The sequence below is a fragment of the Mesocricetus auratus genome, unplaced genomic scaffold, assembly GCF_017639785.1.
Source record: "Mesocricetus auratus isolate SY011 unplaced genomic scaffold, BCM_Maur_2.0 Super-Scaffold_100676, whole genome shotgun sequence".
NCBI classification, from domain to species: Eukaryota; Metazoa; Chordata; class Mammalia; order Rodentia; family Cricetidae; genus Mesocricetus; species Mesocricetus auratus.
The window spans coordinates 173615451-173642633 of record NW_024429266.1 but is presented as its reverse complement, the minus strand read 5'-3'; the positions used below and the strand labels follow the sequence as shown (position 1 = coordinate 173642633).

General features: G+C 44.9%; 1 protein-coding gene and 1 non-coding gene across 5 annotated transcripts in view; both read right to left on the bottom strand.

The window, feature by feature from the left end:
• The window catches only part of Mtmr14 (myotubularin related protein 14), a 43025-nt gene that overhangs the window by 10392 nt on the left and 5450 nt on the right, over positions 1–27183 (bottom strand). For 3 of the 4 annotated variants that reach the window (XM_005066153.4, XM_005066154.4, XM_021224848.2), the window contains 13 exons: positions 20079–20187; positions 16855–16930; positions 16460–16520; positions 14762–14884; positions 13622–13695; positions 9452–9522; positions 8814–8888; positions 4344–4410; positions 3741–3826; positions 3437–3513; positions 3161–3197; positions 867–934; positions 6–64 (listed from right to left, as the gene is read on the bottom strand). In XM_005066153.4, the coding sequence (XP_005066210.1) occupies positions 6–64; positions 867–934; positions 3161–3197; positions 3437–3513; positions 3741–3826; positions 4344–4410; positions 8814–8888; positions 9452–9522; positions 13622–13695; positions 14762–14884; positions 16460–16520; positions 16855–16930; positions 20079–20187 (983 nt within the window). Of the gene's footprint in view, positions 1–5; positions 65–866; positions 935–3160; positions 3198–3436; positions 3514–3740; positions 3827–4343; positions 4411–8813; positions 8889–9451; positions 9523–13621; positions 13696–14761; positions 14885–16459; positions 16521–16854; positions 16931–20078; positions 20188–27183 lie in introns of those variants that run through there. The other variant, XM_040737775.1, reaches the window with a different exon arrangement.
• LOC121137341 lies at positions 11447–11518 on the bottom strand. Its single transcript, XR_005874595.1, has one exon. It is a non-coding gene; the product is annotated as a small nucleolar RNA SNORD113/SNORD114 family (small nucleolar RNA).

Genomic DNA, 27183 nt, shown 5'->3' with positions numbered 1-27183 from the left:
CTCACTCAACATGCAGATATCTTCCAGAGTGAAGCCTGCATCCCGAGTTGGCAAACTCTTCCTCCTAGAATGACAACCCCAAGCAGAAAATTTGAGCTGTAGCTGGAGTTTTCTCTGTCACCTCCTCCTGACTGCCCAGCCTGCAGAACTGTTACAACTACTGGCACCTCGTGGAACAGGTCCCACCTACAGAGTCTGCCAAGTACCAGGCCCACTTCTGGGATCGTCCAGCTTGGCTCTGCCTGTCACATGCACTAGACTTAGGTCAACACAGCATGCTTTTCCTTACCATCATGGTCATTTGGGACTCAATTATGGCCCAACAAGTGTCAAATTTGGGTAGGAAGGCAAGTCAACTCACAGGACCCAAGTTGTCACTGGAGTCACAGAGCAATTCTCAAGCTGGAAGCATGTTTCTGCTTCACTGTGTGGATGACCAGGCTGGCTTTTAACCAAGATCTGCCTGCTGGATGCTGGCAGTAAAGGGGTAAACCACGCTGCCCAGGTGAGTATAATTCAGTTTCTATGGGGTCATATTCTGCATTTTTTTCTCTTTTATGATACCAAAGATTGAACAGAGGGCCTGGAGCATGGTAGGCAGGCACTCTACTACTGAGCTACACCCCTAGCACACTTGGCCTTCAGTAGTGCCAAGAATGATGAACATCATCAGCTCAAGGCTGTGAGGAGTGAGGAATCCCATCCACAGCCTTGTTTCTTCCACAGCATCACCAGCTTTTCATTAGAAACCATTCATTTCCTGTTCACTCAGTTCTCTCAGCATGGACATTTGCTCTAGTATACAGGGCTGGGATAAATACCCTACTGTGGAGGAGTGCCCCTTGAGTGTCTTGGCCTCCACTTACCTCTGGGTCTTCAGACAGAACTCTTCGGAGGTGATATGCTTCAAAAAATTGAAGCAAAAGAAGAAAATCTGAAAGAATGAGAAAAAGCACAATACAGTGAGAAGCTAGCTTTCCCCCAGCGGAAAGATGGAGACAGCAGAACATCCAGAAGTTGCTGTTGGCTGCTTTGGTTAATCCCTCTTTTTGGAAAGTGGCCTGCTTTGGGAACACCTGCTGGATCTTCTGGGTTTATGACTGATATAGGTGAAAGAGGGATCTCAGCAAGGTTGGGTAGGTGTCTGTGGGCTGGGGTGGGGTAGGGAAACAAAGAATGTGTTTCTTTCTTGAGGACACAAAGGTGCAATGTAGAGCTTTCAAATCTTCAATTCAACACGCATGTTCTTTTTTCTTTCTTTTTTCTTTCTTTCTTTTTTTTTTTTTTGTTTTTTGTTTTTTTTTTTGGTTTTTCGAGACAGGGTTTCTCTGTATTGTTTTGGAGGCTGTCCTGGAACTCGCTCTGTAGACCAGGCTGGCCTCAAATTCAGAGATCCACCTGCCTCTGCCTCCCGAGTGCTGGGATTAAAGGCATGCACCACCAACACCTGGCAACACATGTTCTTAATCTTTACAAAGATGAGGTAACAGCAGCTTCCTACTTATGTCCAAGAGCCCAGAGAGAGAGAGATGTTGACAGGGAAGAACAGCTGAGAGGGAGAGTATTTTGGGCAAGGGGATTAGTAGATAAGGCAGAACAGAAGATGAAAGGCATTGGGGGGGGGGGTGGAGGCACATGGTCTGATACAGGATCAGAACTTGTATAGGGCAGCTAAGGTCTGGCTCAGAGCCTGCTCAGGTACTGACTGTGAGGCCCCAGTCTTTCCAGTCAGTACTCTAGTACAAAGGCTTTAGTATATTTAACCTATACAACACACCAGGCTATACCCAAAGGTGCAATCCATGAGACACCCAGGGAAAAAAAATCCACACATTCCCACAGGGCCCTGCAAGATTCCCTCAAAAGGCGGCAGAGGGTTGCTGAGATCTGGTCAGTATGAAAATGCTGAATTACATAAAATGACAGAGGTGTTCCATCAGACTCTTCAACCTTTAATGTGCTAATATATCCTGGAAACCTCAAAGACAGAAGATACGGTCAAGAGGCACATCATAGCTGTTTTTAGCTTGTTTTATAGAGGTGTCTGTCATTTGGGGAGGTAAAGCCCAGTCCTCCAGTCCCAGAGACCTTTGCATATGCTGAGGGACCGAAGGTGGAACTCAACCCATGCAGCTCAGTCTCATCTTTGACCTGATTCTCTGAAGGGAGCATCTGGCTTGCTCTGGGGGAGGAGGGAGATGGAGTGGAGGACAGAATGTCCTAAAGCACTGCAAAAATCTCCAAACGAGCCTACAAAGAGGCCTTGCCCAGATTTCAATGCCAAAGGCTCTGTCTCTGGCAGAGTTCATGGGGCCTCCAAGGAATGGGCTTATGAGCTCTGCAGCCCAGCATAAATGCTCAGAAGAGATTTGGGGGATAAGGAGCTGGGGCAGGAGCAACAAAAGAAAGCTGGAGATAAGATGCCCAAGAAGGAAGCAAGCTCAGGAGCAGGAGGGAGCAAAGAATGCTTCGGGATGTTAGGAATGAGGGGACAGAACCAGCACTGTCCTGATAGGCATCTGTATCTGAGTGAGGTACCAGGACATTCAAGGTTAAGCATGCACTCAAGGTCACCTAGGCAATAAAGTAGGACAAATAGAGAGATACTCAAGCCCAACTTAAGATCCGATGCTGGGGAAACCATGGCAAGCAGGCAAAGATTAGGAAAGGGGAGGAAGAATGGAAATGGCAAAGCAAAGGTGGCAGAGGAATCTGAGTACACTGAAGAGGAAGGACAAAATGGACCTGGAGGCAGCCTATAAACGAGAAGTGGGCAGGACCCTGGGTTTACAGAACACCCAGGAAAAGAAAGGGATTCTGGTTGTGGCAGGATTGAAGATAGCAGCACTCCATGTTTCAGCCCTCAACATAGGGTCATAGAAAGTACCCTGTACAATGGTTCCAGAGTCAAGTACAGAAAGGAAGTTAATCTAAAAAGACCACAGCAGCTGTGACCAGCACTTTCCTGTGGTACAAGGGAGTCTGGGGTTCACACGGGGCTCTGTGTTCTTGCTTTCCTCTCTCCCCCCAACTACCTGAGGTAAGAAGATGGTGACCTTATCCAAGTATCTTGGATTGATAAATTGCTTGAAAAGCATAGCAACCAGAATGAATGTCATTCTGTCTTAAGGTGTGGTATAGGTCTATGAAGCGTACTTACCTCCTCTCCTTTGCTGAGCCGATCTACCAACATGTGCCTGAAAAAGAATAGTAAGGAGTCAAAGGGTATGTATATAACACAGGGCTGAGGGAGGTTCGTGCACCAGAGACAGACCAAGTGTTTGGCACTAATGCATCAGATGAAGACTGCCAACATCTTTGATCTTTTCCAAAAGGAGCCAACTGTTTTCTTATCTCTGTTCCCCATTAAAAAAAAAAAAAAAGCCAACCCACCATGCACATATACTCCAAAGGCTCGTGATCCTTGAAAACTCACCCAAAGAGGAACCAATCATAGGCCACAGTCAGGTAGAGGATCTCAGTAGGCTTCAGAGATGTATGGATTAGCCCATCCTGGGAGAGACCAAGGGTAGCAAGATCAGAAAGCTGCATTCTTAGTACAGACCTCCTTGCCCCAGGAGCAGACACCACCACTCCTGCTGACCAAGAACATGGTTAAACATGACATCTGCCCTCACCCCACAGCGTCTCTGCATCTTGGAGACAATAATTAAGACACCAAGGTGTAGAGTTCAATATGGTCTCTACATGTTCCCTGACCCTAGGACATTCATACTCACAGCCCATAAGGAAAGGCGTAAAAGAGAGATGAAGAGAGGGGTCCGATCCCAGCCTGAGATACAGTGTACCAGCAGCCCGCTGTCATCTATTGCAGAACAGAACACCAAATGAGAGAACCAGACAGGGGTTGGTGAAAGAGCCTTCAGTCTGGTGCAGATGAGGCCTCCAGGCCAGCTTAGTGTCTCTTCCCCAGGGAACTTTCCAGGGTTACTTCCCAATTTCATCCTAGATATGGGGTAGGGGGAAGCACCTGTCTTGGTTTATAATATCTCTTCTAGTTGAAGTTCTGTTTTTAACTATATTTCTTATAATTGTGTTTGTGTGCACATGAGAGTTTACAGGCCAAGATCAGAGAACAACTTATGGGAATTGGTTCTATTCTTCCACCATGGCCTGGGCATCATACCCATATATCAAGCTTGAATAGCAAAGTGCTTTTTTCCACAGACATTTCACTAGCCTTGACTAAAGTTCTCAGCATACCTCCCTCCCCACCCGGGAAGGAATCCAGCCTGAAAAGTCTCACTGGTTCAGAGGATTCTCCGGGAGCTAATCCCACATTTCTGACCAGCGTTTCACAGGCTTGGGACCCTAAGACTCACCATCATTGTTAACAATGGAAAGCAGCAGTTTCAGGTAGTTTTGTGTTTGTTGCACCAGGTCCCAACTCTGTTGGGCAAAACAAAAAAAGAGATTGAGAAATAAATATTTTAACTAGGACTAGGAGGCAAGAGGAACAGTTTGAGGACAGTCTTGGCTACATACTAAAGTTTCAAGAATCCCAAAACAAATACAAATGCCAGCTGGGGTGTCAGTCACCGGTAGACCACATACTTTTGCATTAAGAAATGCCAGGTTCCATCCTAGCACCAAAAATCTAACAAAAAATGCTGCCATATGATGGCACACCCCTTGTAATCCCAGCCCTTAGGAGGTCTAGGCTGGAAGATCAGGACAACCTCAAAGCCAATCTCAGCTACGCTAGCCTGGTATATGAGACCCTATCTCAAACTAACAAATGGTACCAAGCATGATTTTTGGCAGCAAGTATACAAGGTTCTTGGTCTTAAGCTAAAGGCCTCAAACCCTAAATAACCTGAGACATTCATTCTTTACCTCCAAGAGCTCTCTCTTTGCATCCCTTACTCAGTGTGCTGGAGAGTAAGAAAGAAAACTCTCCAGCAGGTGCTGTTAAGCAACCATATGCCAGTGACTTCTAAGTCCAGGGAGCCCAGGGTGGATACTTTTTCCAAATAGCAACATAGGAGTCATTTTTTTCATCTGCCACCACACCATGGAAACCAACACAAACATTAATCTTCTGAATCACCATTTCATTGGCCTTTACTGCTTCTCACAGCATGCTATCTTTTTGTCATTGTTTAACATGTGTGTGTGTGTGTGTGATTTCTGGGGCTAGAAGAGACAGCTCCGTGGTTAAGAGCACTCCTGCTCTTACAGAGGATCAGGGTTCAATTTCCTGTATCCACATCTGTAACTACAGTTCTGAAGGGGTTCCAGGGGAATCTGATATCTCCTTCCGGTCTCCATGGGTACTGCACACAAGTGGTGCACAGACACGCATGTACGCAAAATACCCATACACATTAAAGAACAAGAACAAGATGCATTCCTGCCATGGCTGGTGTGTAAAAAGGTCAGAGAACTTTTGGGAGCCAGTTTTGACTTTGCATGGGTTCAGGGGATCAAACTCAGGTTGTCAGGCTTGGCAGCAACCACCTTTACCTAATAAGTCATGTGGCTGCCCCCCTTTGCTATTTTAGTGATTGTCTTCCTATTTTAGCCTAGGCTGGGCTAAAACTCACTATCTTTCTGCTTCTGCCTCTGAGCAGTGGGATTATACATATGTACCACCACCACCTGGCCTCACTGTTTCTTGATAGATAACATGTATAGCATATTTAGCAGATACTTTTTTTTTTCAATAAGAGGCTCATTAGGTTGGAGTTAGGAAATAAAGAAATGCTGCCAAGAATCTGTTCTAGCTAAGTGAGAGGACTAGACTAGGCACTGTGGAGCAGCCCACTCCCAACCTGAATTCCATGGAGGGGTATGACCCAGTTCTGCAGAGCCTTTTTCCCTGGCTAGGGACAGCCTCCGCTCTCTAAGGACACAACTGCCTATCAGCGTACTGGGCTGTGCAGAGAGGGTGGTGCATGCCAACGAGAGAGCACTTCCCGGGGGGAGGGGAACACGGTACCTGTAATTGCAATGGTTTTCCCAGGAATTTAACGCAGACTCATTTACCTGACCCTCCCATGCCCCCAGAGAGTTCTGACCCACTTTTAGCAGCTCCAGAGACCTGCTGCAGCATTGTGCTAATAAAGCCATTACCAGCAGGAGCATGAGGGTCTCTTTACACAACTGGCTCGACATGTCAGAAACCCTACTGCCAAGAGATTTCCTCTGAGCTAAGATTCTGCAGAGTGAGGACAGGAGGCATTGTAGCAGGAAACCTCAGGTTAGACTTGCTAGTGAAGATAGCAGCAGCAAGGGGAGGGGAGGGACTAAGGCCTGGGGGCTTGGCAGAGCACCAAGCAGTGCAGATCTAAAGAAGACTTTGATCAGGAAGAGACAGCATGTTCCCATGGCTGGGCCTAGTTATCTATGGGGAAGACTGCACCAGGAAGGCCCAAAACCACACAGCTGAATTGAGGGATGAGTCTGGCACCACCAGACTCTAAGGTTTACAGGAGAGTAAGAAGCAAAAATGTGAGATTACTGAATGTGAGTGGGCCGTGGCAGTGTGCTAGAAACTTAGGTTTACCCTGTGATCATCCCATGTACTCCAGGAAAAAGCCTCTAGGAGCAAAGTGGAGTGAACAACAGTTGATAACCTAAGGAGGGCAGTGTAAGGGAACCTTGGACCCCAAAGCTAACACGTAGAGAGGGCAGAGTGCATCCCTGGTTGAGATGAGGAGACTCGTAAGACAAACTGGCTTCACTGCTTCATTCAAGGGAGCATTCCTTTGATATGCCCGCTGCCATCAGCATGCCTGGAATCACATCAGTGTCAGTGCTCTGAAGTCAGCTAACCAGAGTCTGCTGTAAAGGCACTCCAGCATACTTTCTAAGAACACTTAACAACCCAGGGATCCCAATGAGGCCCAGGATAAGATAGTCAACCCCACTTTCAGGGAAAGGGAAGGTCTACTCAAAGCCAAGGAGCCCAACTACAGCATCTCCAACTACTCAGCAGAGCCTTCCCTCCCTCTCTCCCTCTCTCTCTCCCTCCCTCCCTCCCTCCCAGAACAGACATCAGTAGCAGGACCAGCACACACAGGCCCTCCCTGTCACCCCTATTTGGTGAGTAGTTCATCAGATTCAATTGGTACTTGAAACAAGCAGCTCCAGAGGGAACAGAAGAAGGAAGCTTGGGGTAGAGGCCACCTGAGATCACGTATACAAACGGAGGAGCCTGCAGGTTCCCCTTGGCTATTTAACCTGTGAAACCATAGCCCAGGGCACAGGACCCCATGAACCTACTCTTCAGATCACAATCAAGAGCACTGTCCACTTTCCCTCTCTAATGATCCTCTTATAGAAATACCTGACATTTCCCTCTTGCTTGTACCCAGATAGTTGCATGGGCATCTAAATTGTAATTAAGGCTATTCAGAGAGAAGATAAATCCATGCTGGCAGCATGGCATGGTGAGTAGAGGCATTTGCCACCAAGCCTGGTGATCTGAGTTTAATTCCCTAGAATCCACGTGGCAGGAAAAGAACCGGGATAAGACAAATCCAGTCCTTGTCTTTACATACTTCCCTGGTATCACATAAGAGAAGGGGCCTCCAGCTGCCTATGAGGCAGGTCAAGTCTGAGAAAAGGAAACCTTAAGGCTGTGTGGAGTTGTTCAATCTAGAACACAAACGAAAATGGTAGGGAGGCAGGATGTTTTTGATAATCACTGTTTAGCTGTTCCCATCTCCCTTATCCCCCGCCCCATCCTGGGTATGGGGTGGGTGGGTTTTGAGACAGGGTCTGCTAAGTAGTCCAGGCTGGTCTCAAACTTGTAAGGATCCTCCTGAGTAAGGGATAACAAGCATGTAGCTCAACACCTGGCTTTCGATGCAGGGGGTATGGAGGAGATACACAAGCTGTGTGGGTCCTCTGTGTCCTCATGGAGCTCACAGAAGCAGATCTCTAAACTGTAACTACAGCTCAGTGGAAAATTCCATGATAGATATGCCCAGGGAGTTAATGGGAAGGTAGATACAGGCATCCAACCATCAGGAAAGGGAGAGGAGGCAAATCAGGAGAGTCTTCCTGAAGTGAACACAGAGCCAAATCCTGAAGGACAAGGCGTCAGTCAGACAGGAGGAAACCAAGAAGGGGAAGGCAGGCAGGCAGAGTGAACAGGACATGGGGAAGGTGACAGAAGAGCTACTAGTACTGTTTGAGGCAAGCGGCAAGGGAGACTCGCAGCTGCTGTCAGCTTCTGAGGGTTAAACAGCATGGAGAGCAGCTCTATCTTTAAGGTTTCTGCAGTCAAATGAGGTCAGGCATCTCTGCACTTCCTCTAACAGAGCCCATTATAAAGAAAAATGAGAAGCTGCTAAGCCCAGATATGGAAGAGCAGACTCTGTGAGGTCCCCTGGAAACAGATCCCCCTGGTGGACACAAATCATCGAATTACATTTGGAAGACTTTGACTCTCTGGGTCTCGAGCAAATAAGGAAAGTGGTACATGAAGGTATACACCTTTAATCCCAGCACTCAAAGGATCTGTGAGTTCAAGGCTGGCCTGATGGTCTACATAGTGAGATCTAGGTCAACTTGGGCTATACAGTGAGACAGAGACAGAGAGAGAGACAGAGACAGAGACAGAGACAGAGAGAGAGAGAGAGAGAGAGAGAGAGAGAGAGAGAGAGAGAGAGAGAGAGAGAGAGAGAGAGAGAGAGAGTTCAACAGAAAAGCAGTTTCACTTAGTCTGAGCTGCGGGATGTCAGAGTACGGTAACATTTGTACAAGGTCTCAAAGGGTGGGTTAACAGGGTCCCCTGGGTCACACCATCCCCCCACCCTGCCTCTGCATGATCAGGCCCTCACCTGATATTGGCTCCAGTCAATGTTCAGAGACTGAGTCAGGAAGCCAGGGATGTTCAATGGGGCATCAACATAGTCCTGAGAACAGAATGATACTGAGATGTAATTGGCAGCAGATGTAGTTGTGGTAACAATAGGTCCCAACCCTGAAGCTATATCCACAACAGGTAGGACAGCATTCAGCAGTGCTTGCCTTCTCTGGGCCAGATGCCTAGGGTACTCTGGAATTGATAGCTTAAAAAGCAAAGTGACCAGGTCACTATAGCTAAATGGACTTTGTCAGACACTGAAGCTTTTGAAGCTGCAAGAAGCGAGAGCAAGCAATACTCAGCCTCTGGAAGATCCCTGTACACAATCTGCTGCTTCCACTCTTTACACAGAGTGGAAGAAGAGTAAGGTCCTTCTCTAACTTGGCTTTGAAGACTTTCCTTAATGGCAAGGCAGCCATGAAAAGGGGAGAAGAAAGGGTGTGCGGTGAGACATTAACACACATGCAAGCAGCAGAGGAAGTGAAAGAGTAAGACTAATGCAGGCAAGAACAAAAAAGAAAAGCATAGTATTTTCCCTGAAAAAAATGACAAGCTCTTTGTGGTCTTCTGTTAGATAAATGGTTGAATATTGTTGAATATTGTTACTTATACCTGCTTCCAGTTAAATATGAGCCCTTCAGCCATGTAATCCCGATCCTTATATTCCTTGAAGAATTCACAGCCTGGAAAAGAAGACGAAGTTATGGCATTTTCTATCCTAGTCAACAGCTCCCTGGCCACCTTTGACCCTAGGTGCTGAGAACTCGGGAGTCACAAGGTCACCAAGCTGTCCACATTGGTGGTGCTGGGCAGGCAGGGGCAGACTGAAATGGTGAGATCCAGAGCCAGAGCAAGCTCTTGGCATCAATATTTCCAGCTATACAAGGTCGCAACTTCCTTACACTATCTGTGTTCCCTGACACTAGAAACACCTCCATCACTGCAAGTCCCTTTATCCTACAAGTTTCTAGTACCAATTTCAGCAGATAAAGGCAGTGCTCATAGCAGGAATCTACTTTCTTGTAGAATTGAGGCACCTTCTTAGCAAATAAGGGTAGCAATCCCCAACTACAGGTTTCAGAGGAGACTACATATCCTTACTCCAGACAGATGTGACAGTGCCTGCAAGCCGACAAGTATTCAATGGATCACTTGTCAATCCAGCAAAGTAAAGGGCACTTTCTCCATCAAACTCCCTCAGAAACTACCAGCTTGCGGCATCGGCAACAGAGGGAGGAACTGTGCAAAGAGGCTTTAGAAGCAGGCCCAACTTCAAAGTACTGTTTTTATCCATACCTGTGACACATAATAAGTTGGTGAATGTCATTAAGCCCTGGTTTTCCTACTTGTGAGATGGCTGTTTTAGGTTAAAATGCAGTAATACATATAAGACAGTACAGTCAGTTGCATAGCTGTGACATTCAAATGGCAATATATAACTGACACCATACTGCTCTTGAGACAGGAACTCTTATTGCCAACCTCTTGACTAAGTCAACCAGCTTTTTGTTTTTGTTTTTTTGAGCAGGGTCTATGTAGCCATGGCTGTCCTGGAACTAGCTGGCTCTATAGACCATCCTGGCCTTTAATTCAGAGATCCATGCCTACACCTCTACCTCCCAAGTGCACCACCACGTCAAAATTAGTCAAACTCTTGTTCTGCAGTAGCAGCCAGCTGCCTTGGTCAGAGATGAGATTTGTCCCTGGGTTATGGCTTGTCTTTGTGAGGTGAACACAACCATTTTGCTGAGTGGGTTCCTGTGGCATCAAGTCACAGGGCAGGGGAAAGCACTTGGCAGATGAGGGGACAGCTTCTTAGAGTTACTGAGTTCTTCAGTTAATGAGTGTGCAGATGTGGCTTTGGTATACCAAGTCTAGTGAGGGCCCTTAATTCTGTGAGAAACCAGAGGCCAAACACCCAGAACTCTAGAACATTTAAGGCTTGCCTCAGGGCAAAAAAGAGGGTCTTTGTGGAAAAAAAGTGGGGCTCCATCTCATGTGCCCAACTTTGGTTTCATTTCATTCTAATTCCCCAGCCTCAACACTAATTGAGAAGTCAGGAGACAATCTTCAGCCATAATACTTCAGCCTATTTTAGGGTGCCTCACCAGTAGAAAGAACAGCTATAACTATCAGGCAGGGGCCTTGAGCTTATGAGTGTGGGATAAGAGGAGACACCAATTATCTCTTAGGGCACCATGAAGTGCTCTGCTTTCCAAAATCTTGATTTGCTAGATCAACTCCCAGGATCAGTTATGATGATGCCTATGACACATACTCTCCTTTCGTGAGAACCAGCAAAACAGACTTGGTACCCAGGGTTATGCCTGATGTCATTATTACAAGAAGCTTCTGAATCCACTAGCAGGCAATATAGTAAGGACAAAAGCAGGGGATAGTGACAATTCACTCCAAGGGAAACAAACTAGTCTTGTGTGGGTGGAGTTTGGCCCCATCTATTCTCACGCTCTGAAGAAGAGTTGAGAACTCTGCCCATCTCCAGTATAAGTTAAAGTGATACTATCCTTAGTGCCAGTAGGAGCCTTGAAGTACTCACAGGACTCAGATGACAGTCCTTAAAGGTCAAAGGTATGACTCTCTTTTGGTGTGAAGTTCAGACTCCCAGACCTGTAGTCATGATCCATGGATCATATATCACCATATATCATCACTGATCCAACACCACCTTTTTCTTTTTATAAAAGGTGTGACTTTCAATAACAAACTTTGTTAAGTGACATAAGCATGAAGAAAGCTCAAGAACATAAGCATGTTGACTAAAAAGTGCTTCTGCTGCCTTACCCCTTTATGGCTGTGTCTGGATATTTTTTATTTTGGATTGTCCCTTGCACCCTCCTCCCAACTCACAAAATCACCAGATGAAGTATATAAAAATTTGGCGAAGAAATTCAGTTTTTTTTTTTTTTTTTTTTGGTTTTTCGAGACAGGGTTTCTCTGTATTGTTTTGGAGACTGTCCTGGAACTCATTCTGTAGACCAGACTGGTCTCGAACTCACAGAGATCCGCCTGTCTCTGCCTCCCAAGTGCTGGGATTAAAGGCGTGTGCCACCAACAGCTCAGATCAATCTTTATTTTATGCCATCTTTCCTACTCAGATTTTTAAGTACTGTTCCTTAACACAATTGGGAATATCAACTAAATTAATTCTGTACCTTACCCTCATCTTCTATTAAGACTGGGTCTCACTATGTAGCTCTGGCCGGCCTGGAGCAGACAACACAGAACAGGCTTGAACTTGAATTTACGGTGACTCTTTGCCTCCCACATGCTACGATTATAGCTGTTTGTACCATGTGCTCCTGTTCACTGTATTGGGTACCATTCTATTATGGAATATGCTGCTCTATAGATGGAAGTACCATCATTTCCTTAATTCTTATTCTGGTTAATTAATGAGACTGTGCCCTTTTTCTATTACAAGTGGACAGCACACTAAGTATTTTCATCCCTAAGCCAGATGGATTGTGGCCCAATGAGACAGGTTAGCAAAGGGTGTTAACATCTGAGGAATCAGTAGTAACTTGCCAAACTGCAAAGAGTCCCCCCTCTACTGTTATCAGAATGAGGCAATGGTACTAACACTTGTAGCATAACTATTTTTCCTAGCTATGGCCCTTTTGGATCTCGGATATAAACAAGCATATGGATGCCTGCTCCTCAGGAACCACGTCAAAACACATGGAATAGATGTGGCTCCCTAGTAGCCTCTCCTGGGAGATACTAGATCTGAAGGATCTGCAGAGCCACAAGGGCATCAAGTGAGGAATGGATGCTTCTGGAACAAGAAACCTTTGTCACAGGTTTCTTGCCACAGGATCCAGCATTGTTAAGCCCAGTGGCATCTTCATAACCTACATCAGCCCAAAGTTGCTCATAAGCAGCAGAAATTCCTCATTAGAACCTAATTTACAGAATCTATTAGGGATGGGTCTCTCACTTTATTCTGAAACAAGTGTCATTTTCATGAAGGATGAATATGATGCCCAGAAAGGTTGAGGGGCTGGTTCAAGGGCACCTAGTAGTACCAAGGGCAGGGCACCAAACACAAAGCTGGCAGAAAAGAGTTTCATAGACTGCACGGAGGACACTGAGGATACCAAATGAACTTGCAGTTCTAATGAGAGTCTATTGCAGCCTGCTCTTTCTATTGGCTATGTGGCTCTGAGACTAGGAAGTAAAGTCCAAGTCCAAGCTGAAGGAAGATGTCAATGAGAAGAGAGGTTAAGGAGGGAGAACACTCCTTGATGTGACTGACAAAGCCTGGCACTGTTGTTCAGTGACCAGGCAGGGATAGTAGGGAACTAGAGTACCACACACAGCTACAGTTTCCCCTGGGAGAGTACAGCCTGGCTACAGATAGAGGATTGTGTGGCAGAGATGCAAAGTGCCCTGCTCTGATGACAGAGCACCTTTTGTTTTTCTACCAGCCACACAGCATTTTCTGGGGTGATATCTACCAATAGCTCTGGACATACAGGAGAAGGTATACAGCATATGGGCCAGAGCAGCATAATTGATGGCTGTGTATGAACATATCATTTCCTCTTACATGCATAGGTTATATGGATGCACAAGATCTAGTCTATTTCAAGTCCTGACATACGTGAAGGAAATTGAAGTTCAGAGCATTGCAAAATCCTGCCTGACCCTCAAGCATGACTGCTGTGACCTGGGGCCCAAATGTCCATGCTGCCTGATACAGTACCTCCCAAACAGCTCCCAGAACACCTAGGCACAGCAAGTTTGACCCTGGTCTCCTACCTGGATATGGGACAGAGAGGAGAGTGAAGTCTGCATAGCGCTGGGCTTTGTCCACTTTTTCAGAGGAGGTTACACTATAAGATAGGGACATAATGTGTTATTGCATCCCAATACACACACAAACACAGAGTGTTACAATTTCTTATAATGAAGTTTTTGCTAAAAAGCTGTCCTTCAGACTTAGGAATGACACCCTAAGCAGCAACCAAGAGCTCTTCCCTATCCCCACTTTAACTCAAATAAGAGGTCTTTTTCACTCTAACAAAGCAGCAGGCCTCAGCCAGTACCCAGGATTGGAGGATAACCTTCCATATCATCAGCTCCATGGAGGCATGAGGCACATCCACTCTTGGTCCTGAGGATGGGACAGAGCCGGACAGTAGGAAGGACTCTCTACCTCCAAAGGTCACTCCTAAACATGGGAACATGTAGCTGAGAGTAGTTGCACACTTGTCATCCCAGTATTTGGGAGGCAAAGCCAGGAGGATCCACACAAATTCAGGGCCATGTGGGCTACATAGTGAGTTCAAGGTCAGCCTGGGCCATACTTCAAGACCCTATCTTAAAAATACAAATAGCAAAACAAAGTAAAATTAACAAAATAAAGTAAAAAGCAAAATAAATCAAATAAAATTCCCCACAAAAACAAAAAAACAAACAAACAAACAAAAAAACAAAACATAAATAACAGAGGCCAGGAAGATGGCTCAGCTGGTAAAGTACTTGCTATGCCTGCATGAGGACATGAGTTCAGATTCCCAGCACCTATGTAAAAAGCTGGAAGTGGCTGCAAACACCTGTAATAATAGTGATATGAAAGAGATAGGAGGATCCGTTGACTTTCTAGCCAACCAGGCCAGCTGAACTGGCAATCTCCAAGGCTTATTGAAAGACTGTCTTGAAAAATCAGGTGAAGAATGACTGGGGAACATATCTGATGCCAATTTTTGGCCTCCACGAGCACCACAGCACATACGTGTGTATGAAGGCACATCAGGACCGTTTAAAAGTGCACTGAGAGGCTGCACAGATGGCCCTCACACCAGCCCACAATGCCAGAATGGCATGCACTATAGGCTAGTCCTGCAAATTGTGAACCAACAGCCTGAGCCTACTTCATGCCAGATGTCCTGTACTCACTTCATGCCAAACTTCACCTTCTTGTTCTCCACCATCAGGTCACAGATGTACTTGACTGACAGGTATCGAAGCAGCCTGATATCATAGCCTCTCACCTTGTCAAAAAGGTGTGTGTCACCACTTCTGAAATAAATAGCCATAGAAAGCAGTTGAGATCCATGTTGACTCAGGAGTATGGGGTATGGAGCTATTTTAGGAAGTATGGACAATCAGAAGTCAGACGGAGGGGGGTAGGAAAGGTGACTTTCCAAGAGATTATCCCTATCTTGGGACGTGTCTCAAAGAAGAGCAATTTGCAGCCGAGTGGGAAAGGGCTTTCTGCACTGCTTGACATTAAGCCAGAAGACTCAAGATAATCTCATCTCTAAAAGGCATTGGGCTGGTGGCTTAGACTTGTTAAGCTTCCATTAGTTCATCTCCACCTCCCTCTTTTCCTTCCATTTAGAACCATTTTTAGCCATATGCCTTACGAATATAACAGACTGAAATTCTTCAACAGATAAAGACTTTTTAGGGCGATTCGACCAATTGATTGTGAAATACTAGGTAAGTGAATTCCTTCTATTTACCAGGCCTTTGAAGCAAGGAGGAAAAAAAAAAAAAACCCCACAAAAACCAAAACACCATCTTTAAATTCTCAGACTACTTTCTGTTCAGCCATGCAGATATGGCAGCAGTAGAAATAGTAAACAGTCACTGCAATGTGTTTTTAACGCCTGCTTCTTTGTCACTGCTCAAACAAAAGTCAGTTGTCTCCCTGACAACTGTATGTTACAGATGACCTGGCCAAGGCAGAAGTCACCTGACCTCAGGGAAGCCAAACATTTTTGAGCACAAGCCAGAGATACTGCTTTCAAAGCCAACTGAAGAACTTGGGCATAGCTAGGTACCAGAGCCACAATTTGGGCAGCTGATCTTACTAGGGTGCTCATGTACATTCCAGAGATGCTGGATACCAGCTAATGACTGTCCATGTGGTAGCAACCACACAAGGAGATTTGTTGGCTTGTTCAGTTAGAAACCGTTTGAAAGGAATAGAGTGTGAACCAACCCATTTTTTTCCCTTTAAAGGGAGCTTGGGAAATGGTGACAGAACCAAGAATTCAAGGTCATCCTTGCCTACACAGGAAATCCAAAGCCAGGTTGGACTACACACCTTGTCTCAAAATGCCAAAAACAGCCAGCCATTGTGGTTTTATGAAGCTATCTCAAATGTTTCCCCCACCCCCAAACACACATACCAAAGAAGGAAAAAAGAGGGTGTGTATGACTCAAATGCAACTGTGGGAAACAGTGGCTACATGAGGTCTTTTACCCCAACCCTGTAATTTAGTGGCAGTGTTCTGTGTGACAACTGGCAGGTTCATACTTAGCAGAACAGCTGCATACTGCCACTGTGTAGGGCTCTAAACAAAGAGAGACATCTAGGACTGACTTTAGACCTGCAGCACGGTAAGCCTGAGGTCATCATGTGCTGTGATTCTGGCTGTAGACTGCTCACGTATCCATTAGTGTTTTGATGAAGCTACTGGGTGGACTTCAAAAGTGCTATTTTGAGGATATGGAGTTGGAAGACAGGAGCAAAGAGCCAATCCACTTATCTAGATCAGAGATGAATACCCACTGCCAGAAGGGCATAGCTGCCAACCAGAAACCCATCCCGACCCAAGCTCCTACCCACAGTGACCCCGCACTAACCGGAGAGCACAGTCCTCCTCCGTGACATCATCCACATCTGCCCAGGTATCATCTGTTCCCCCTGCCAGAGAAACCAGTCTGTCAGCACTGAGGCTGGTAGCATAAGCTCTACCCAGAGGCGCTCTTACCAGTCTCCTTTCTTGCAGGGTCAAGTGCAGGTAGCACCAATCTGCCACTACCCCAGGTTCAGCCCTCATGTCTCCATCAGAACCACATACCAATCTGTGTAGCAGTTTGCTTTATGTCTGAAGTGAAACCCTGGTTTCTACTGAGTGGAGTGCCCTGTTCTAAACCCTGCTTCATCACACATTCTCAAACCACTGTGGCTGTGGCAGGACAAATCCCTCTCACTAGGTTTCCACTCTTATACCCATAAAAGGCTGTTCAATAGTCACCTGAGAAAAAATAGTTGTATCCAGAGCGTCCATACAGCTCTCCCCATCCAGCCAGTGTGGCTGACCTGCAAATGTGCTAGGAGACAAATAGCATTTTCAGGTCAGATAATTTCTGAAGCATGCAGAGCTTAAGGAATGTCCAGCTCCTGGCCAGCATTAAGACGACCATGGTCAGTGTGAAGGATGCCTAGAACTTATTAGCCTACAGACTCGACACCAAAGGGTTCTCTCTCTTCCAGATTCCTGGTACCAGTGTTACTTTCAATGATAAGACTTGATTCTATCTATCATCTATCTATCTATCTATCTATCTATCTATCTATCTATCTATCTATCTATCTATCTGGTACTGGGCACAGTACTGACAAGTGACACCATCTTCTCACCGAACTCTCAGAAGACCATAAGACAAACATGGCAGGCAGCAGGGATGACCACTATTTCATGAAGAAAGAAAACTGGCCCATGGAGGTTAAGGGATGTGAACAGTCATATAGCAAGGGCTAGAACTGGCTCAAGCTCACATACCTCCAAGGCCCTGTTACTTATTAATTTGGAACTTTTTAGCATAGAGGGTAACTTTTATACTGAGGGAAGTAATTAAAAAATAACCTGGGATCTTAATTTTTAAAAAGAAATTATTGAAACAGTTTTGATGACGTGGCTATAATAGCACTTAAGAGCAGAGGCAAGGGCATCAGAAGTTTAAGGCCAGCCATAGTTACATAGTGGGTCTGAGGCCAGCCTGGGGTTCATGAGACTATCTCAAAAAAAAAGTTCCGTGTGGTGGTGCATACCTTTAATACCAACACTTAAGAGGTAGAGGCAGGCATATCTCTGAGTTTAAAGTCAGTCTGGTCTACATATCAAGTTCTAGGACAGACAGCCAGGGCTACAGAGAAATCTTGTTTCAAAAAAACAAACCTCCAAACTATCAAGGAAATAAAAGTAGGTATTAAAAGGGCTACGAGAGATGGAAGGCAGGACTTGTACGTGCTAGGATAGTGTTCTACTACTAAACTAAATCCCCACCCCTTGCTTAGATATTTTTACTTTATCATGGAAGGGATCATTTTAGAGTTGGATTCCTAAAAGCCGAGCAACAGTTTCTTTAAAAAGACTATTTCCACATCTGCATGATGTGTTTGTGTGTGGGCACTCATGCCACAGTGTGTACCAGAGGACAATTTGGTTTAGTTAGTTCTCTCCATCCACCTTTATTTATGTGAAGTCTGAAGATCAAAACTTGTATAGTGGGCACCTTTACCCACTGAGCCATCTTGCTGGTTTATAAACTTCATTATTTAATTTTAAGACTATGTCTTTAGACAGTGTGTTGAAATCCAGTAGTGTTTCGGAGGGAACGCAAGATGATTTAGTGACATGGAAGCAAGCCAATCTAGTCTGACGGAAGGCTGGAGAATTGCCCTACTGCATTAAGAGAAAAGGGAAGATGTAAGGAGAGTAATTAAAGTTTATTTGTGAATGTGTGACACAATTTGCAGTATAAAGTGGGCTTCTGAAAGATTACAAAATACTGTCTACTGTAGGGTCCTCATCTCCCATTAAGGTAACAGAAGTAAACAACTAGCTGCTGCATGAAATGGGTGCATGTGGAAACCACTAAGTCAACTGTCTGGCCCTTGCTGCGGGTGAGAGCAGGCAAAACATAAGCAGCTGGGTATCACCTGGGGGTAAGCTGGATGTTTTCCTAGATACGTGGCCTCTTTGCATTTTCTGCTTTCCCCTGTGTTTGAGCTCTAAGCAACACCTTACTGTTTCCCAGGACCCTGCTAGGGGATTACTACTGCTTCCAGGGTAGTGTCTTTCTTCATGCCAATCCCTGCTTGTAGAGACTGTTCCAGAAGCCCATGGAGAAGGGCTAGGGCTGAATTTCCTGCTGGTCTAAGCAAAATGAACTATAGTGAGGGCTACCTAACACTTCCTGAGTTTAACAGCATGCAGAAAGCAGATTAAACGGTCAACTGTTGGGTATAGTAGCGTAGGCTTGAAATCTTTGGGAATCTCCACCTTTGAAGTCATACCAAAGGATGCGGGGTTAAGGCCAGTCTGGGCTACAAAGTGAGGTCCCTGTCTCAAAGTAAAATTACTTGCTAAAGTGCTTGTTGTGCAACCATGAGAACTTGAGTTTGGGTTCCCTAACACCCACATAAAGAGCAAGGTGTGGCAGTGCACATCTATATAATCCTAGCTAGGAGATGGAGACAGCACATGGTTAGAGCTGACTGACCAGGAAGCACCACTGAATGGGGCCCACTCCAGGTTCATGAGAGATACTGGCTCAAAAAAGGTGAGAAGGGATTGAGAGAATGATACCCAATTGTGTGCACACACAAGCCACACATTCAAAGACATTAAATAAACGCCAAGCTTGGTGGCTCAGGCCTGTAGTCACAGCACTTAGGTGGCTGAGGTAGGAGGATTGCTTTTAGTTTCTTCCTCTTTGCTTCATAGACCTCACAAGCAGAGGGAATTTACTTCCTAGTATTTCACAATCTATTGATAGGTCTGAAAAGTCTTACCTGCTGAATAATTTCAACCTACCACATTCATAAGGCTAAGAACAGTCTTGGGGAGGAAGCAGGGGATGAATTCTGATGGAAGCTTAAAGAGTATCCCAGAACTCAGAGAGGGTAAGGCAGAAGGAATGCTATCAATTTAAGGAGAGTCTAAGCTACTGAGCAATACACAGTCTTTAAAAAAAAAGAGAGAGAAACCAGCTATGTTTGGTATTCTGCTTGTTATAGAGCCCAGGCTGACTCTACCTTCCAAGTATTGGGATTACAAGTGTGCACTGCCATGCCTGACTGGAATCATAGTTCTTACTGTATAAACTTGATCAAGTTATTTAGCCACTCTGAACCAAAAGATAGTAAGACAGGTAAATGAGATCACATTATGGAGCTACCTTAACAGTTCTAAGCATATGAACTGCAAGGATCGGGACTTTTGTCTGCATTACAGGATATTATTCAAGTTCTGAGACAGTGCCTGGCACAAAGTACACATTCAGTAAGTACATGGCTATCACATGACTGAAAGAAGGAACAGACAAGCAGATTATCTGATTTAATGTACTCTGCAAACCAATCATGTAGGCTTGTAGAATAAACTGAGGCCATGTGTAGGCAGTTAGTGTCAGGATCTGCCCTAGACAATCCAGCTCTATAGCATTGAGTAGGGAGGCTGTGGGTGGGCCTTACCTTGCCTTTGAACAGGATCACTGGGCAGACAAACCGTCCTCTGCACCTGGCCATCTTGCTGCGTTGGATGAGGTCTTGCAGCTTGCTCACCTGCACAGTGCTCTGGAACCTAACACACAGGCAGAAGAGGCAGATCAGCTGGCTTCTGGTTGGGCACTCATGCAGAAGTGTCTGTTTACAAAGATACAAAGGATGCCTACACATGTGGTAAGACTCTTTGGAATTCTGATTTTGAGACAAGTTCTCACTACATGGCTGAGGCAGACCCTGAATTCACTGTGTAGCTCAGGCTAGCCTTAAACTGTATAGCCTAAGCTAGTCTTGAATTTGTAGCAAGCCTCTTAGCTCAGTTTCCAAAGTGTTGTGATTACAAACATGCTCTGCCATGCTAAGTTTTAGTTATTGAAATAGCAAATGCCATTATGTCTAAATTTCAGATCACTGATATATTGAGTTTTTCAACAAAAAAAAAGACTGTTAATTTTAAGTATTAAAATCCAAGTTACCCAGATTTCAGAGCCTTTCCAATGAAAAAAATAAAGTCACACAAAGGGCTGAGGCAGGAGGATTGGTATAAGTTCAAAGCTGCCTGGGCTACATAGTGAGTTCAGACCAGCCAGAGTTGCATAATATATTGCCTCAAAACACAAACCCCTTCCCCAGCAAAAGCACACACAAAAAGCCCCCAATCAAAACCAAACAAATGGAGGCTGGATATGGCTCAGCAGTTAAGAGCACTGGTTGCTCTTCCAGAGGACCTGGGTTTAATTCCCAGCACCCACATGGCAGCTCACAACTGTCTGTAACTCTAGTTCCAAGGGATGTGACACCCTCATACAGACATATGTAGGCAAAACACCATACACATAAATAAATTGATTAATTAAAAAACCCAAACAAATGAAAACACCCAAAAAGATGGGATACAGAAAGCTATACCAGCACCAAATAACACTTCCCTAAAAAAGAAATAGCACTGGCATGTGAGTACACAGGAGGATCTCATTAGCCAGCCAGGCTACCTGGTGAGCACCAGGCTTAATGAGAGACCCTGCCTCAAAATATAAGGTGGTATGTGAAATGGAAAGACCTCTGCCTCCACAGACACTTCCATGCACACAAACATTCACACAGACACACATGGAGAGACACAAGAGGCAGGATAGAGCTATAGAGTGACCACTCAGAAGGAAGACAAGGATCTTCCTTTTTTTGGGTCAGCCTTACAGAAAGCTCAGTCCCCTCCAAATGCTGATCCTTCAGACGATTCTCCTGTTACCACACAGCTCAGGGCACACGCCCCGAACAGTGTTTCAGGACAGGTAGATTAAGTGACACTGATGGATCTGTGGCTCCTTCTTTAAGTGACTCCAATGGTAATACAGGTAATACAAGTACAGTCTTAGGCTGGTGGTATACATCTGTTCTCTCAGCATTAAGGAGGGAAGGACAGCAAGATGGTCACAAGTTCAAAGATAATCTGATTTACATAGTCTCTTAAAAAAAAAAAACAAGCCTGCCAGATGGTGGCAGCTTTAATTCTTGGGAGGCAGGGGTAGGTGGAGCTGAGCCAGGACAGCCAGAGTGATGTAGAAACAGAGGGAAAAAAAAAAAAAAAAAAAAAGACACCAAAAACAACAACAACAAAAAACCTTAGTTGTCTTGAAAACAAACTGGGTCATGGTGGTACATACATACAGTTCTAGTTCTCAAGAGGAAGCAGGAAGATCAAAAGCTTGAGGCCTGACTGGACCTAGTTACAACATAGGGACCTACATAACCTAAGTAGGGAGGCTATTTTAAAACAATCCAACAACAACAAAAGACAAAAACAAAACATGCAACACCACCCAAACAACCCATAGCTGACTTCTGTTTGAGATGAGTTCTCATATAGCCCAGGCTGGTCTCAAACTCCTGAGTCTCTCTCCCTTCCACTTCCCAAGTGCAGGAGTTATTGGTATGCAACACTATGCCTGGCTCTCCTACTGCTCAATCTGTAGGAAAATATATAAAGGCTCCTGACTCTAAACCATGGCTTGAGATTATAGTTACTATCAAGTGGAAGCATCTGAAATTCAAGTCAAAACAATTTTAAAAAGGCAATGAGGTTAGGAGGAAGGATAGAGACATGGTTGAGAGGTCTTGGAAGAATTGGATATGGGGAGAAGCAGGGCAACTAAAACATACTGTATACATGTATGAAAATTTATAAGAATACATTAACACATATTTTACAAAGTCATATGCCAGGCCTACTAGCACACACTTGAGATTTCAGTTACTTTGTGGGAAGTTGGGGGGAGGGGTGGGCAAAGTTGGGGATTGATCACAAATCCAAGTTCTGTCTGAGCTCCAGTAAGGTCAAGGTCAGCCTCCAAAATTTAGTAAAACTCAAGTCTCAAATGGCAAGGGCTAGTGAGATGGCTCTGCAGGTCAATGTTCTTGGCATGCAAGGGAAGGAGAGAACCGGCTCCATAAAGTTTGCTTGTCACCTGTACATGAATGCCCTACCTTCCATATCATATACACATACAGTAGTAAATAAATATAGCTTTGTGGTATAGCATTTGCCTACCATGTGTGAGGCCCTAGGTTCAATTCCCAGAACCTAAAAACTAAGGTGGGGCAGGAGAATGTGTATTCAAACAAAAGCTAGTTTAATATCGTGAAAAGCAGAAAGACTGAGGATGGAGTGGAGCTCTTCTCCTATGGAGCCCCTCTCACTCACTGACTTTCTCTCTTCCACTTAAATCGACACTTGCTCTACATAAAACAAAAAGAACCAGAGAGCTTTAGGAAGACTGACATCCCCATGCACCCTTTTGGGAGGTCAAGTTTATGGTATAATTTTTGTTTCTCTAGTGAAGGAAGAATGGTAAGCTTTGGGAGGCTACAGTACCATTTTCAATCAAGTTCCCACAGATAGGATGGCACTGACTCACTAGCAGATCCTGCAGCTAAGAAACCAGATGCCACTGCTCTCCCTGACTTGGTTTCTCCATATGTAAAGACACTTAGTCAAAGACAAGTGCATCACTAAATTCTAGGAATATCAAGCAGAGCACACAGCTCGACTCCCCACCTCCCTGGCCACCATACCTTTCACTCAGCCTTGTCAGCACTCTGTTGCACTGACCAATTTCTCAGCTAGTTTACAGCCCCCTATGAACCTAATCCCAGGATGTTGGAAGTAGAGGCAGGTGAATCCGGAGTTCAAAGTCAGCCTTAATGACACTGAGTTACAGCCAGCCTGGGCTGATTTATGAGACCCTATCTCAAAAAGAAAAAGAAAAGCAGTGTGGTGAGAGATTGTTAGTGGTTAAAAGCACTTACTGCACAGCTCTGAGGGCTTAAACTTGGATACTAACACCCTAACAAGCTGGGCTCGATCTCATGTGCCACTGTAACACCAGTATTGTTGGAAGCAGGGCTAGAAAATGAGAACTCTTTCAGGGAGACCTTTCTTCAAACAAACAAGGCAGAGTGTGACAGATGAACACACAATGTTCTCTGATCTTCACGCTTGGGCACAGGTACACACGAACCCCACCACCACCCCACTTGTACCTACACCACACCTATATACCACACTCACACATTTTTTTTAGGTTGGAAAATCAGAACTGAGCTTGGTAGTCTACACTTGTAACCCTAATACTTAGGAGGTAGAGGTAGGAAGGCCAGGAATTCAAAGTCACCTTGACTCCATATACAATTCAAGCCCAGCCTGGACTATGTGATGGTCTGTCTTTTGTATGTCCAAACATACAAAAACTTCCATCTGATTCTCCCAGTTAAGTTCTTGCATTCAGCAAATTCTCCTAAAAGCCAACACAGAAGACTGAAGCAAGAGTTCTAGGCCAACCTATGCTACATAGTGTGAGACTCGGTTTCATAAAAGCATCCCACCAACACACATGCATCACAAACAGAGATAACACCAGCATTTCCCTCTGAACTTAGGGCTCTGAGCTGATTGCTTTGTTGGTGCTATCAAGACAGAGTGTCACTATGTACCCCAGGCTGTCCTCAGGCTCAAAATTCTGCCTCAGCCTCCCAAGGACTGGGATTATGCCTGGATTCTGAGTTCTCTATACTGTAAGGATATTCGTTTTCTATTAGGCTAGATCATGGTTTATCTGCCTGGTCACTAGTCAAGAACCAGTTCCGTTTCTGCTTTCTCACTAGTTCCTGTTTTTATCTCACTATCACTTGCCAGTGAATTAATTGTCTGGCATATGACAATACCTGAATGAACATTGTATGCTTACACATTTGTGTCTACAATCAGGTGGTGAAGCTTCCTTTACTATTTGTTGTTCAAGACTGAACCCAGGGCCTGCCTCTGAGCTAAATCTCTAGTCCTCTCCCCTTCAGTATTATTCAATTGGTTTTTGTTTAACTGCTTTTTCTTCATGAATATCATTTGCTCACAAAACTATTTTCAAGCCGGGCGTTGGTGGCGCACGCCTTTAGTCCCAGCACGCGGGAGGCAGAGGCAGGCGGATCTCTGTGAGTTCGAGACCAGCCTGGACTACCGAGCGAGTTCCAGGACAGCCTCCAAAGCCACAGAGAAACCCTGTCTCGAAAAACCAAAAAAAACAAAAAAAAACAAAAAACAAAAAAAAAACTATTTTCAAAGCATGGTGTGGTAATTCATGACCACAACTGTTATTTCTCTTTAGGCCAAGGCATGAAGACTGGGTATATGTGGGACCAACCAACCTACTTTAGGAATGTTGTACAAGTTTAGAACACTTCTTGTCAGAACTGATGTGGCAACAGTATTTTCTGTTGTTTTTTAATTGTTTTTGTGTTGTGTTTAAGTCCCTTTAAAGGATTGTTTATTTACTTGGGGGTAGGAGGGAGGAAAGGAGGTGAAGATAAAAAATGAATATGAACATCATGGTGCATGGAGGTCAACGGACAATTTGTGGTGATTTTGTTTATAATAGATATAATAAAGCTTGCCTGAAGATCGGAGTGCAAAGCTAGCCACAGCCATAGAGGTCAGGCAGTGGTGGCACACACCTTTAATCCCAGTACTTAGGAGACAGAGGCAGATGATCTGAGTTCAAGAACACCCTGGGCTACATGAGAGTGAATCAGTCTAAAAGAAACAGAGCTCAAGCGTTTGATCCCAGTACTTGGGATGACATGCCTTTAATCCCAGCACTAGGGAGGTGGAGACAGGAGGGATATGGCTGGGCAGAGAGTCATAAGGCAGGAGGAGACAAGAATTCATTACAATCTGAGCAGTCTGATGTTCGGTGGATGGCCACTTTGGTCTGAGCATTGGTAGAGGGGAGAACTCTCAAGTGGCTGGCTGCTTTGCTTCTGATCTTCAGCTTTAACCTTGTATCTGTCTGTTTTTATTATTTGTGCTACAGTGGAGGTTCTTGTTATTTCTGCTGCTATGCTGTATAACTGTTTCTGCTCAACTCTGTCTTCACTTCCTATCTTGCTATAGGAGCTCTAGGATTACAGACACTGAGTCACCACACATGTGGCTTTTTAACACGGGTTCAGAGGATTGAATTCAGGTTGTCAGGTGTGTAAAAGTAGTAACTTTTTACCTGCTCAGCCGTCTTACACTATGCCCCAAGCTGGTCTGGAACTCAAAGCAATCCTATCTTAGCCTTCAGAGTGAATTCTAGCTAGTGTCCACAATTCTAACCACTATTCCCATACACCTCACCTGTACTTTCCCCAAAGAGCTCCTCAGGCTCTTTGTCGACTGCCACTGCTTTTTATACCCACCAAGCTTGAGGATGAGGATTTCACAAATGAGGCTTCATCTACGGATTCTTAGGGTCTATCATACAGAGGCAGCTCAGCAAACGTTCAGAGAAATCCCTCTGGCCTTCCTGGACAGAGAATGGGCAGAATTGGGGAGGTTAACTACACCAAGCCACTTCCTGAATCTAGTTAAGATTAACTCTGTCTCATTAGTGTCACATTAATACTTAGGAAACATGTAGTCCTATTTCTTACTATCCAATTATATTCAAACTCTCTTCCATTCAACAAATAGTCACTGCCAACTAAAAGTCACTTCAAGATAATGTAATGACCATGCAAGAAGTGAAAATAACTACAAACTAAACAGGGCACTCGGACATTTGCTTGCAATTCCAGCTATGTAAGACAAGAGGATTCTGAGCCCAAGATCTGCCTGAACAACTTAGCCAAGCTCTCATCTCAAAAAGAAAAAAAGGGGGCTGGGGAGATGGATTCCTCATTAAGAGCAAGTACGGCTCTTCCAGGGGACCTAAGTTCAGTTCCCAACATCTACACTTGGAAGCTCACAACCACGTGGAGGCTCCAGCAGGGCCTTCATTGGCACACGCACGTCAGTGAATATACCCACACACAGACAGACATAGCTTAAAAAAATTGTTCAAGGCCCTGCGTTTGATCTTTGCACTGCACACACACAATAGGTACCAAAACCAAATTCCAATAACTCTTCTAGGTGTTCTTTTCCTGGAAAGTGAGACCCTTGTGGACAAGGTGGCAGTAAAAAAGGGCAGACAGGTGGACAGAAGAGAATGAACCTGCTTACTGGCTCCTGGGTAAAGGGAAATTGCCTCTTTGGGCTCCAACTTTTTCCTACGTAAAATGGGGGTGATACTATATTTTTCATAGTATATTTTTTCATACAGGACTTAAATAAGCTGGTGTGTGAAATCCTAACACATGACAATCAGTAGGCAATCAAATATCACTGCTCTTACCCCCTCAAGACAGGATCTCATAGTCCAGGCTTCTTTCAGTCGAGATGGATGGAGCCAGTTCTCTCCTGCTAACATGTAGGGTCTTGGAATAAGACTCAGGCCTTCAGGCTTAGCAGCATGAGCCTTTACCCAATGAACCATCTCACTATCCCTGACCTTGAACTTCTGGTCCCTTGCGTCCACCTCTCCACAGCCTTGGGATTACAAGCATGCACCACAACAGCCAGTTTATATAGTGCTAGGGATTGAACCCAGGGACTTCATCTGTGCTAAAAACAAGCACTCTAACAACTGAGTTGTATCAGCCCCCACAGAGTCTTCTCTGAGGCTAGAACAAATAAGCACAGAACAGGTTTCCTTTAGAA